Raw genomic sequence first — 12,413 nt, forward strand, 5'->3', positions numbered from 1 at the left:
ACGTGCATCAGATTGAGAAATTATTTACTTATTTTCATAACGTCAGGCGTCAGGGACGTTAATGCCCCCCCCCCCCCCCCCCCAAACAGGTTTGTCTTCTATAGGCTTCCGTAGAAAATTGTATCATGTGTGGAACTGTCAGCTGACTGCAAAGGAGGAAATAAAGCGAATGAATACAGCGCTTTGCGTAAACGTTTATCGTAGTACCTTTTAAGCACACTGTAAAGTAAGCTTACAATGGAGGCAACACTAGAACAGCACTTGGACGACACGTAAGTTTTTGATAAAACCTATCTATGAAGTTCAGCTGTGTTGTTATTCGCTGCTTCATTAGCTGGCTAGTTAGCTGTTTAGCTTATGGAAAGCGCTGCATTTTCATAGCCATTTCTGAAGAGAGTCATACGAATAAATCAAGGAAGCTAAACTGTCACGAGCTAATTAGTTTCACCAGTTAAGTCTGTCAAGTTAACAACAGTAAGTTGCGCGTCACTGTTTTACTATGTTGTTGTTGAATGAAGTTTACGTGTTTACGTGTAGCTAGCGAACATCAAATAGCGTCTTTCAAATATTGTCATTTTCCGTCCTCGGGCAGTATGAAGAATCCTGCCATCGTTGGTGTTCTCTGCACGGATTCACAAGGTCACAATTTAGGCTGTAAGTAAAGTAACGATCCATGACATGTGTACCTACAAACCAACCTTTACGTTGGGTTAATGCGGCCTTGTCGTGCCCTCTTCCTGTCTTGTTAAATCGAGTTCTCTTTTATTGCTGAAATAGCTCGTCATTATTAAACCAGTGTAGTTTTAATTGATTTTTATCCATGTAAACCTGTTTAGAATCTTCATGAAAGTAGAAAATGCTGGATCAGGTCATCGCCAAGAATAATACGAAAAAAATTGTGGGATAACTGATTGCCATTTAAAGCATGGTGAAAATTTTCCGCTGTCTTCAAAATACCACGTAAATAAGCGCCCTCTCCCTCGTGTTTGTATAAATCAGACTATCATTTACTGTTCGATAATTACGCGGGTTTTACATTTTGACTGTGCTGGAGCTGGTAAACATGCCGCCTTTTCCTGTTTCCAGGTCGAGGTTCTCTATCTGATGAGCATGGGGGAGTGGTGTCTGTCCTGGCCAGACAAGCAGCCTCGCTGACCAGAGACCCCACGGATGCTCCTACTGTGTGCCTGGAGTCTGACTCGGGGTGAGACCATGACACAGGGCATCATGGGAAAATAAATGCATTATTCAGAATCATTTTACATACGACATTACTTGTTTTTCCAAGTACTCATTTTAAAGGGCAGCTTTGTGGCCTGTTGTCAGTCAGGACAGGTAACTGAAAGGTTGCTGTTGTACCCTTAGCCAAAGTACTTGGTCAATGCCTAGGGGTATGGGTCAATCCTTTATTCACCCTTAAAAGGACATGCAGGTAAGATGGAGGCAGTACAAGTAAATGAAGACGACACATAAATAATGTGAACCATAGTCAGTCAATCAGCCAATCAAGTTTATTTGTTAAAACACATTTTTACAATCAGGATTGTCACATAGCAGTGTACTTAGTGCATTTTCCAGAGAAAATTAAAAAAAAAAAAAACAGAACCCATGTTAACGGGGGGGGGGAGTGGAAAAGTATTCCCTGACCCTGTGAAAAGATGGTCAAGAGACTCCTGGAAAATAATAATAGAAAGGATGACATGGGTATAAGCGGGAGGTTATGAATGGGGACCCTCCTAAGGGTGGATGGTGCAGTAATGGTCCAGGCATCGTATTCATTGTGGTTGGTCAACAGGGCTGCCAGCGGTGCTGTAGAGGCACTTGTTGCTCAGATGGGAGGGGAGAGAGGGAGAGAATGTAGTGGTTAGAATGGGATGACCAAGTGGTAATGACTGCTTGAATGAGCTTTGCTGCATCTCTCATGGAGAGAAGAGGCCTAACTTCTGGCCTAACTGAAAAATTTCAGTCTTGAAAGATTTTTTTTTTTTTTTGTGGAAAAGGGTCAGGGATGGCTGAGTGACCGTTCAAAATGAGCAATTTCTCATGAAACTTTCTCACTGCATAGTGCACTACTTCTTACTGCTTCAGCAAGTTAAGAAGTCATTTGGAAGATTTTGGGACATTTTGAGGCATTTTAGTGATTTCTGTTGTATTTTGCTGTGATTGTGCTCCACATCTGGTATAGTGTTTAAAGTATTTTCTCTCTCTGCAGCAACATCCTGATCAGAACGCATGGAACCATCACAGTAGCTGTGCACAAGATGGCCTCCTGATGCAGCCACGCAGAGAGGAAGAGTTTGCTGTGTGTCTTTGATTAGAATATACATTGACCAAGGAGCCAGATGACATATCAGACATTCATGTATAAAGGTCATAAGATGATGATTTGTGCTGTTTTATACCCATATGAAACCTTTTTAAAGTCACATCTTTGAGCAGTAGAGATGTATCAGTTTTTTTCCTGCTCTTGTTCTAAAGGCCTTGTGGTCATGGTGGGATTGGCCTGAAAGAGACTGTCCAGCCACAGGCTGGTGATTTTCAGATCATGTATTTAAAAATGTCCCTTTCTTCTTTTCTGTAGACTTTGCTTGTGCCAGCCAAGAGAACCCGTAGTAGGGCTGTCACTCTTTTTCCTGTCAATACTCATGGTGTGTGAATGTGAATGCTGTAAAAACAGTCTTTGGTCACAGAATGAATGAATGCTTTTGCAGAATCTTTCTTTCACAGAGCTTAATAACATCATTTGCTTTTGTGTGGTGTGACTTTTATTAAAGACTACCAAGAAGGTTAGTGTTTAGACTGAGTGTTTATCTGACTTCATGCATAATAATCTGTATGCAAACAGTTATGGTTCATCCACGGTAAGCCCAATTATAAAATGGTAAATGGAAAATACAGGTGTTTCTAGATGTGGAGCACATACATTGGAGGAAACCATGCATTATATACACGATAAAAGTAAACCTTGGTATCAGGAGCATGTTAAGTGCTTTTCCGATGTGGTTATTTAAAATGGTTTCATGAAGATGTGGGAAAAGATCAGGGCTGTTAGAGACATAGACTTAAAACTATGTGAGGTGTATTAAAATCATGAGATGAAATTCAGATTTTTTTTCCTCTGTACAAACAGGTTTTGTAAAACTGTGGTGATGACTAAAGAGCTGTCAGCCATCTGAGTAGCGATTTTCCCAGCAGTCTTAGAGAGGTTTTTGTATGTTTTAGTATGTTTATCTTTTTCAAAATATACATTTACAAGAAAAAAATTCTAGGATATCATGGATTATTATAGAAAAATTTCCCCCTCCCTACATCTGATGAGTATAAAGGTTTTGCAGCTGGCTCTCTTGGCTAATTTTCCTACCGTACAGACTGGTATCATCGTGTTCTCTTAAGCTTCATTGGATTACTGCCAAATGTAATAAAATGGTTCCTTTGCATTAAAACCTGCCTCCCAGGCATTTTAATCACAGGCCATATTTACAGGAAAACTTAGTACCTTAGTTCTGGGTCATACAACCATAATACATGTAAGAGTTGTGTTTGTTTCAGAAAAGGAAAGAAAACATTATTGATATTCAAAGACCAGACCTGTTCAGAAACTGTTTAAGCCATTGTTGTTAAATTGTTCCTACAGGCCTGCATGCATGAAGGTGTTTTTTGTTTTAATTTGTACCTTTAGTGTATCTCATGTGAGTTGCATATGCACATCAGAAATAATATTTAAAGTGTTTGAGGTCTTTTCAGTCACAATGCACAATGCCTTTCAGTCACAATGTGACAACCAAAAAAAGTTTTGTACTTGAAATGTAGTATGTAAATACTACCTCAGAAGATACATCAAATAATTAGGAATGCATCAAATTTATTCAAAGTTGCCAGAGTTTCAAAGCAAGTGGGTAGTGTGTTCTTTATGTAGCTTTCACACAGTAGGTGTGTTGGAATGTTTAGGTTACACACCCTGCTCCATAACCAGTGCCACAGTAACCAGGCCCTACATTACATGGAAAAACATCATCAGACTAGAGCAGATTTACTGGTTTCAAATTGAATCAATCGTGTAAAAACATGTAACAACAAAAATCAAGCTATGTCAACAACTGGACAAAATAGTAAGTGAGCAAAATCTAAAATGAGCACAAGAATATGTTTGGAATATACATTTTTAAGCATGGCCCCCAATAACTAGGTTTCACACCTTAGGTTCAGACCATGCCTGTGATTTTCTGCCTTACAGGTGAAAAGCATTCGCATCCCTTCACCTGTCTCTATATATCTGTGAAGCCCTCCCCACAGATCTTCAACCTCTGCTCCCTGCTGTGCTTTCTTGAGAGGCTAATATGCACTTAATCAGCTACAGTTTCACCATTTCAACAGTAGAGGACAGAAAATCTGAAGAGCGCAGTATCTGAGTACTCCTTGTACAAATAACGGCTGAAGTGGCATCTGATGCTACCGAACTGCTCCAGAGTAAAAGCTGGTTATCTAAGTTGCAAAGTGTTCCAGATCATCTGGCATTGCAGGCAAAACCTGCATGATTTTCCTCCCAGGACCCAGAGTCAGCCTTGTTTATAGAGATGGGCGGGAGCTTCAGTGGTTAACAAGGTGAACATGTGGCATTGCACTGGAACCCTTGGCCGAAGTATTCAACCTGAACTGCTTCAGTCAATAATCAGCTGTGTAAACAGATAATATGTAAAAAAATGTGAGCTATGTGTGTCACCCTGACTTATACTTCTCGCTGAGGAAATGATTAAATGTGAATGATGTAAAGCTTGCTGAAATCATTCACAGGAGCTTTTGAAATGTGACAAAGTCACTGGGGTACAATGTGCTGTTTTATTTGTTGCGACATTAGATCTGCAAATAAAAATAATCTCCATTATATTATTTCTATTGGCTCAACTACTTTTTTCGTTCCTTTTCAGTAAGAGTAAAGAGGCAACAAGAGTCAAAAAGACAAAAACCTGTCATGGCTGCCAGCCCACACTCAGGTGAAACACCTTTTGATGCCGGTTAGCAAGAAGCCAATAAATTCTGAGACAGACAATCATTCACAGCAGTGGCACGCGCCGCTGAACTCTCTGTCATGCCACTCCCGCGTGGCACAGAGCTCACTCCCGCGAGCACGTTTAGGACAAGCGTTTTGGATAAAGTTTTACTCGAATTGCGATTATTAAGCCGACCTCTTGCGTGTCAAGGATCCATTATTTTCTCCTTTTCACAGTCATAGCTGCAGTTTAATATGGCTAATGTCACTCTGCCGTTTGCTCTGGACCGTATGCCAAGCGAAGTCATTCAGAAAATCATTTGTGATGCCCACAACTGGCCACAATTACATTGACGACATCAAGACGTTAAGACATACTGCTGTTTATTCTGTCAAGAATCATGAGTAAAATACATTAGCATGATTTAAGATACTGTTGATTTATCGAAGCCAATGCTACGACTATTATGTTACACTGTCACATCTGATCTACATACAGAATAAGATGAGGCATTTTAAAAAAGACTGCAGGGAAACGGAAAGAGTGAGACTCCTAAAATGTTTCTACAAGAGCTTTAACAATAAACACCTTCAACTATGGAGTCCGTTGGGCAAACACTTTTCGATGAAAAGTGTTGAGCAAAACGAACGAATCTTCAAATTTTCACAAACCATTTGCGGTAATGCAGAAATAAAAGCTGTAGTTATATTAAGGGTACATCACGTGGACAACTCTGTGGATAAACATGACGCGGCGGAGCAATAAAATATACATGCATCGACCTGATTTAACCGCGAGATAGAGTAAAACGTGCGCGTCAGCAATTTTTGAGGAATCCTGTACTTTTCGATACTTTAATACTACAGATGTTCTTGTTGGTTTATTGTGTTCTATATCGTTCTAAACACAGCCCCCCCCCCCCCCCTTTTTTTAATCTAATGAGTAGGCTACCGTTTACATTGGAATATGGCCCACAAAAGTCGCTTCTTTCATCTTGATAACAGCTTCCCCTAATTTATTTAACTTTGACAATCAATGACAATCAAAATATATTCCACGACGATTTACAGTATATTGCCTCGTTTTGTGTTAAAACCCCAAAACCTAACTCTCGGTACTGTATAGGTACAAACCCCCAACTTTCGGATGGAATACCTGCTACTCCAATCTTGTGAAAGATCTGAGGTTAAACTCCAACAATATATTACATCTAACGCTATCTCACGGGAAATGTGTCGATTGGCAAAGATGTAAGATCGCATGAGACAAGACCTTATGTTATACCATAGTCTTCTGAACTCGTCTCCTAGCAAGTAAATACAGGAGAAATACACGCGTTTTCCATAACTGTATTCGAAATGCAGATTCGCAGTTTTTCTTCATTGAGAAGTTGATACGTTTCGTCATCACGTGGCTGCCCTTGTGAAGGGTGCCCGAGGTTGCTCTCGACCCTACGAGTATTCGTGCATGGTGTCGCTGACATGGTAGATAGAAACTACTGAATTCTCGCAGGGTGGGAAACCGAGTTAGAAGAAAAATTGTCTAAAATGAGAACAATTTAACCACGCTTCTCTCCAGGCGATCTTTATGGACAAGTGAAGCGGAGTGAATCAGCAATAGGATGCAGCGCTAGGTGCTGGACACGCGCCAGCTGCTGCACGCATGCAGAAGAATTTACGTCCAATTTGATTTAAGTCTTTTTTGCAGCCATTTTTGATATACTTAACCACATGAAGGTAAGTACACATCATTTACATGCCTACTGTTATTCTGATCATTTCTGTTATTTAAAAATTCTTGCTGTTTTTGCTGACATTATTTTACGCGGTGTTATTGAATATAGCATTGTATTTCGAAAAGTATACACATTTTACGTTCATGGAAGGGTTGTTTGAGTGCATCGGGCCAGTTGAACCGGTTAAATGGCTGTATTTTGTGCATGGTTCCAAACTTGTGAACTGTCACTGAATTCAAATTACAGCTGTGTCAACAAGTTCCTTTCTAGAATAATGAGCTCCTTCTTTTTCTTGAAATAATACTACAAACATTTACCGCCGTAGAAATTTCTCTGAGAGTACTGGCATTTGAAATATTTGCTTAAGAGGATTCATTTTGTCAAGTGATTTGGTTTAAGCACGATTGGAAATGCATTTTTATTAAAACAGTTGTATGCGATTCAAAAACTTGAATTCGATTAATTGAATTGCTACTTAAAAGCGCGCAACAGTTAATGGCCACATAAATCCGTATTTAACATCACAATAAGTGTAGGCAGCCGTTAAATATTTGTATGACCGATTTAGCATCAATTGAAGTAGATGTGCTGATCTCTTGCACGGATCTATTACCTCGCAGAAAGAGGTAGTACACTTGATATTCTCTTCGACTCGTCTTTGCGTCTCTGCCTTGCAGTCGCGCACACTGGCAGCGAGCGACTGAGCCCTGCAATTACTCTGCGCGCGCTTCGTAAGAACTACGCTGCATACCAGCTGCGACTTCGCTACATCCATCCACTGACGCAACTTTTAAGAGGCATAATCGATCTAACACAGTGACTGATAGCTACATTTATCTCTTTCCCACAGAACAGTAGCGTGGGGGTCGCTATGCATGAAGCGACTCTCAAACGAATGCTTGATGACAATTGGACTGAAGTTTTCGGTAAGTAGGCTACAAGCCCCTTGCTCGTTATAGAGTGGTTCGTGGTCGTCCCATTTGCTATTCAGAGAAAAGGACTAAGCCAAGCTGTCAAATAATGAAAAAATACTTATGTAATGGCAACGGCTCACTCTTTTCTCTTAAAAAGCGGAAGGATGGGCTGTTTTGATCTATAACGTTCAGCACTTGTGCATTGCTTGTTAGCTGATATTGTATTTGTATGATTGATGAAGCCAAAGGACCTCAGACTACAGACCGCTTATTTGGCAAGATGATTCCAATTATACAATCCATAGTCACTGAATGACTGAATGAATGAATGAATGACAGTTTCAAAGTCTGTTGGGATATAAGTGTTGTATACAGTAAAAGACAACATGTCCATGGACAAAGCTATTATGCTGTTTAAAGGGAAAAAAGCACTGTCAAGTGAAAGATGTGAGGGAGGTAGATGAAGCCATTCAGAAGCAAGAACAGTAATGCTGGTTCACCTTGAGAATATGGAAAAGAGACATGTCCAGACGGGCGCTTAATCATATTCCCACCCCATAAAAGACAATATATATGAAACTGACATGGTGGGGCATCATTTTGTTTCTTTACTCTTTGGTTTGGAATAGCACAGGCTGCCTGGTATTGAATGGCATTAAGTCTAGAATTTAAATATTAGGGCTAGAAGGTGTGCTATATGGGCTGTAAGCAGTTACTTTATGTGTCTTGAGTGTCGCTACCTGATCTAAAAGGGTCTGCCATAATCTGTAGGAACATCTTTATTCAGAGAATACATACGAAGCATCACACACTGATCACGTGTAGCTTTGGTCAGGATAGAAGAGTTAAATTATCATTTAGCATGCATAAAACAATCAATTAACTTCTGCCCGTGAGTTGTTTTTTTAATTTGAACCCAGGGAAATAATTACTTAGCTGTGTATGTTTAAAGCATGTGATCATTACCAGGCAAATTCATAAGTGCTTTTTATGGCCAACCAAACACTCCCCTGGGGTTTAGTTTTGCCATAGATCTAACTTATAAGCCTTTTAGAACTTTTTTTTACCATACTTTTAGACACTGGGGCATGTAACTACTCACTCAGAGATGGACCAATTTTCATATTTTGAAATAAACTGAGTGAGATATCAGTAATCATTCAGTGATAAATGCTAACAACCTGATATTCAATTAGATACTGGATCTTTGATCAACACATGTAAAATAGGGAGTCCGCATGATATGGTTCATACCACATAACCATATGAGCTTTTTCTTTGTTGAAGCACTAGTGTTATCATGTACAAGGTTGGTTTTCACCAGAAAACAACTCTCCAATTTGTAAAAATAAACATCTGCAGCTAGTCTTAAGTGATCACTACAGAACTGTGATGCTCTGTGTCATCTTTAAAATGTTAAAATGAGAGGAAGAATAACATAACAATAGTTGACATTTTTGAAAACATCAGGTGAAGCAAAATTCAAAGATCAAAATTGCAGAGAATGTCACAGCCTGCCCTTCGGCCCCCATTTCAGCCCCAGGGTCAGCCACGCCCACAACCCCCACATGCAGCTCGAAGATAGTACCAAGGAGCCGGAGAGGAAACCCCCCTAGAATGTTTCAAGGTGTATGGCTGTGTAGACTACTGCAGAACTGCATATGGCCCTGTGTTTCTGCCTGGGGCAGTTGGCAGCTCACCTGAGTAATTTTCAATACTGCAAATCTGGTTGGATCCAGTATGCTCCTGCTCTGTTAGTAACCAAGCCCAGTCTGCAATGACACATTGTTACACAGTGGCTGAGCATTTTGCTGCTTTCTTTGTATACAATGAATGCAACAGAACATTTGACCTGTGTGGTTGATGAAATGGTATCTACACCAAGGACTCTGTGGCGCTGTGATGGCATAAAGTCAATGGCCCGGCTGAAAGGGATACAGATATGATCAAGAAGTGGAAGAGGAGGAAAGGGAACATTTAGCAGCTTGGTCTTAGTGGGAAGTTTTAATGAGTTTTACTGATGACCTCCATCTACTCAGCAGCTGCCAGCCTTGTCAAGGGGAAAATTTATGTGATGAGGGAGGATGGTGCTGATCAGTGGCGAAACTCAGAAGTGCTCTTAAAACAATGCTCTCTTGTTTGTTCTCGTAAAACATCTGCAGAGAATTTTTCCAACCTTGACACCCTTGCCCTTCTGAGCTCTGTCCCAGTACTCCTCCACCCTAACCAGGCCGTTGCCCCTGCCAAAAAAAGAGGATTACAGGAATTTCCGAGTCCAAGGTGATCAAAGATCTCTCGCAAGGGCGTTTGGGGTGCAGTGTATCGCTGTGCTGTGAAGTGGAGTCAGACAGAGGTGTTTTTAAGGTGAGCATTGCCCTGGGCTTGTCCTTGTATTCTACAGCTGTGCAGATGAAGGTAAGCTGCCGTTGTGCTGTTCCCACATAAGGCGCGACAGGAGTGAACAGCCTATTCTCCAGCTTGGAGTGCTTACTCACTGATATCTTCATCAACCTCTCCAGCTGAAAACCTGTTAGAGACCACAGGAGCTTCCTCACCACTGTGGCTGCACAGATAGCTTTTATGGGTTCGGTAATGATAATGATGTTTGCTGTACCAAACCAACCGATAACCAGATAAACCAACCAAAAGACCAGATAATGTGTTTTTTAACAAAGCCATAGACCAAATAATGTTTTTTTTTTACCAGAACACCAGGCAGTGTTGTAATAACAATGTTTATAATAAAATATAATAATGTTTTGTTAACTCTTTCACCCCTGTCTCCAAAGAGCACCAGTGGTTATCAATTTCTACACCTTTAAAGAGTGCTAAGTACTTTTTTCAGTTATGTTATAGACCAGATAATGTGTTATTTTAACCAACCAATTGACCAGATAACTTTTTTAACTGATAAAAACATTTTGTGGATAGAAAGGAAAATGTTAAATGCTATCAATTCAGTTTAATTAAGAGAGCAGAATTCAAAAACAGCTCACAGATCCTTGTCATAAACAGAGAAATTAATTATAAATTTTGTCAAATTATAAGTTCAAGTGCACACAAAATGCATGACAATCACTTTCATTAGCAACAGCACGTTCTCTCTCACTACTCTTACAGCCTGATACACTCACATTGGCCATACTAACACAGGGCAGTCAACAGAGACAGTTTTCAAATAGTTATTTTCTCTTCTGGTCAGGCCAAGTATTCTTACTGTAAGCGTGGCAGACTGCAAAGCGGGAAAGAGAGTTTCTCAGTGTCATCCTTTCTTCAGAAGTGCTACCAGGGGAAGAGTATTGTTTTCGCCAGCTATCTAGACTAAGCTGTGTTTATGTTTTTGTGGGTTCTAAAGACTGTAGTCAATGCAGTGAATGTGAGTGACTGCAACCGCAAAATTCGTTTTGTGTCATGCTTCAGTGATCACATGATCACACTTGCCATTGCCTTTAACCTTGCCATATTATGTAAGGTAATGCTATTTGTACAAACTTGTGTTGTTGTAAGAACAAGGGCAGGCTCTGTGATTGTCACTAAGAGAGAGTTCTCTCCTGCAGGACACCTATGGTCTTTAGGTAAGACTTTCTAGCTCATTTGGTCTTGACAAAGTGAACCCGTCTCCACCTGTTATGAGTACGGCAGCTGTTTTAGCCCGGGGAATTAACATCATTCAATGTTTCATTTATTGTCAATGTTTCACACTTGGTGCCTCAAGTCACATAAGTACATAGACACGATGCAATTCTTATCACATTAATGAAGTTAGAATTGTACAAATAAACTTCTAATTGGGCTTAACCCTACTCGTGGCAATGGGATTGCCCTCTGTGAGTTCCTGTATCAGCTGGCACTGTTGGCTGTTGAAGTGTTGCTTTGTGGGAAATAACAAAAATCATCTCTATTTAAACAGCACCTTTCATGCAAAGTTTGCAGCTGAGTTACAGGTCAGAAAACAGTGATGAATCAAGGTAAATTTAACAATGATGCAACAGAAAAACATTAAAAACATTTAAACTTGATGAAAAAGAAAGACAAACAAGGGCCAATAAAACAAAAAAAAACAATGATTATCAACTAAAAACCAAATTAAAGTACTGATCATGAGCAATTTTAAAAGGTTTTCCATTCATGTTTTTAATTGTAGAATATATAATATATGATGTTCATGCACTGCTGTCAAAGAAGAGCCAACAAACTCTTCTGAAGCTCCTGGAAATGTTATCTTGTTAGCTGTTATTAGTCATGGAATTTGAAATGCATTGCAGTGCCTGCATGATTGAGTTCTTTTTGTTTGTGCTCATGCTAAAGGGCTGACAGCAGGTATCGGGAGGCTGGGAAGAGGTGGCCTGAATTTGGCCTGCTGTAGCCTCACGGCAGGCCAACCGTTTCATTCAGTATAAAATCACAGAACTTTAAAAGAATAGTTTTGAAAAACACCCTGTCATTTGTCTAGTCAGAGAGAAGATTATACTCTTATGCTGCACTTTAAAGAAAGTTAGAATCAGTGCTTTCTGTTGTTTCCATTGTGGTGGTTCTGGTTTTCCTGCTGTCTGTGTCTCTGTAATTCCCATGTGCGGTTGTACTGTTAGGGAATCACCTGAAGGCTGGTCTGTTGCTGGTCCCCTTCAGTTGTGTTTGATCCAATGCAAGTACATTTCAGACGGTGAAGACTGAGATATGTTTGTTGATTGATGTGATTAAAATGTATCACTGTACTGAGGAACTGCACAGTCGATAACATGAAACCATTTACAAGTTGGTTTTCTGTAAAAACAC

At 40.0% G+C, this 12,413-nt stretch overlaps 1 protein-coding gene across 1 annotated transcript; it reads left to right on the forward strand.

Moving 5' to 3' along the window:
• The first annotated feature begins 143 nt into the window (after positions 1 to 143).
• On the forward strand, positions 144 to 3,426 carry lamtor5 (late endosomal/lysosomal adaptor, MAPK and MTOR activator 5). Its single transcript, XM_036533900.1, has 4 exons — positions 144 to 272; positions 593 to 654; positions 1,087 to 1,204; positions 2,213 to 3,426. The coding sequence occupies exons 1-4, from the start codon at positions 238 to 240 to the stop codon at positions 2,271 to 2,273; spliced, it is 276 nt and encodes a 91-aa protein (XP_036389793.1). The 5' UTR covers positions 144 to 237; the 3' UTR covers positions 2,274 to 3,426.
• Positions 3,427 to 12,413: the final 8,987 nt, after the last annotated feature.

The sequence above is a fragment of the Megalops cyprinoides genome, chromosome 7 (genome assembly GCF_013368585.1).
Source record: "Megalops cyprinoides isolate fMegCyp1 chromosome 7, fMegCyp1.pri, whole genome shotgun sequence".
Taxonomy (NCBI): Eukaryota; Metazoa; Chordata; class Actinopteri; order Elopiformes; family Megalopidae; genus Megalops; species Megalops cyprinoides.

What these genes read in the sequence shown, in the direction of transcription:
- lamtor5 (XM_036533900.1), top strand. Translation starts at nt 238, where the DNA reads ATGGAGGCAACACTAGAACAGCACTTGGACGACAC. An exon ending in GAACAGCACTTGGACGACAC is followed by an intron (nt 273 to 592) that starts GTAAGTTTTTGA and finishes GTCCTCGGGCAG; the next exon opens with TATGAAGAATCCTGCCATCG. An exon ending in TGCCTGGAGTCTGACTCGGG is followed by an intron (nt 1,205 to 2,212) that starts GTGAGACCATGA and finishes CTCTCTCTGCAG; the next exon opens with CAACATCCTGATCAGAACGC.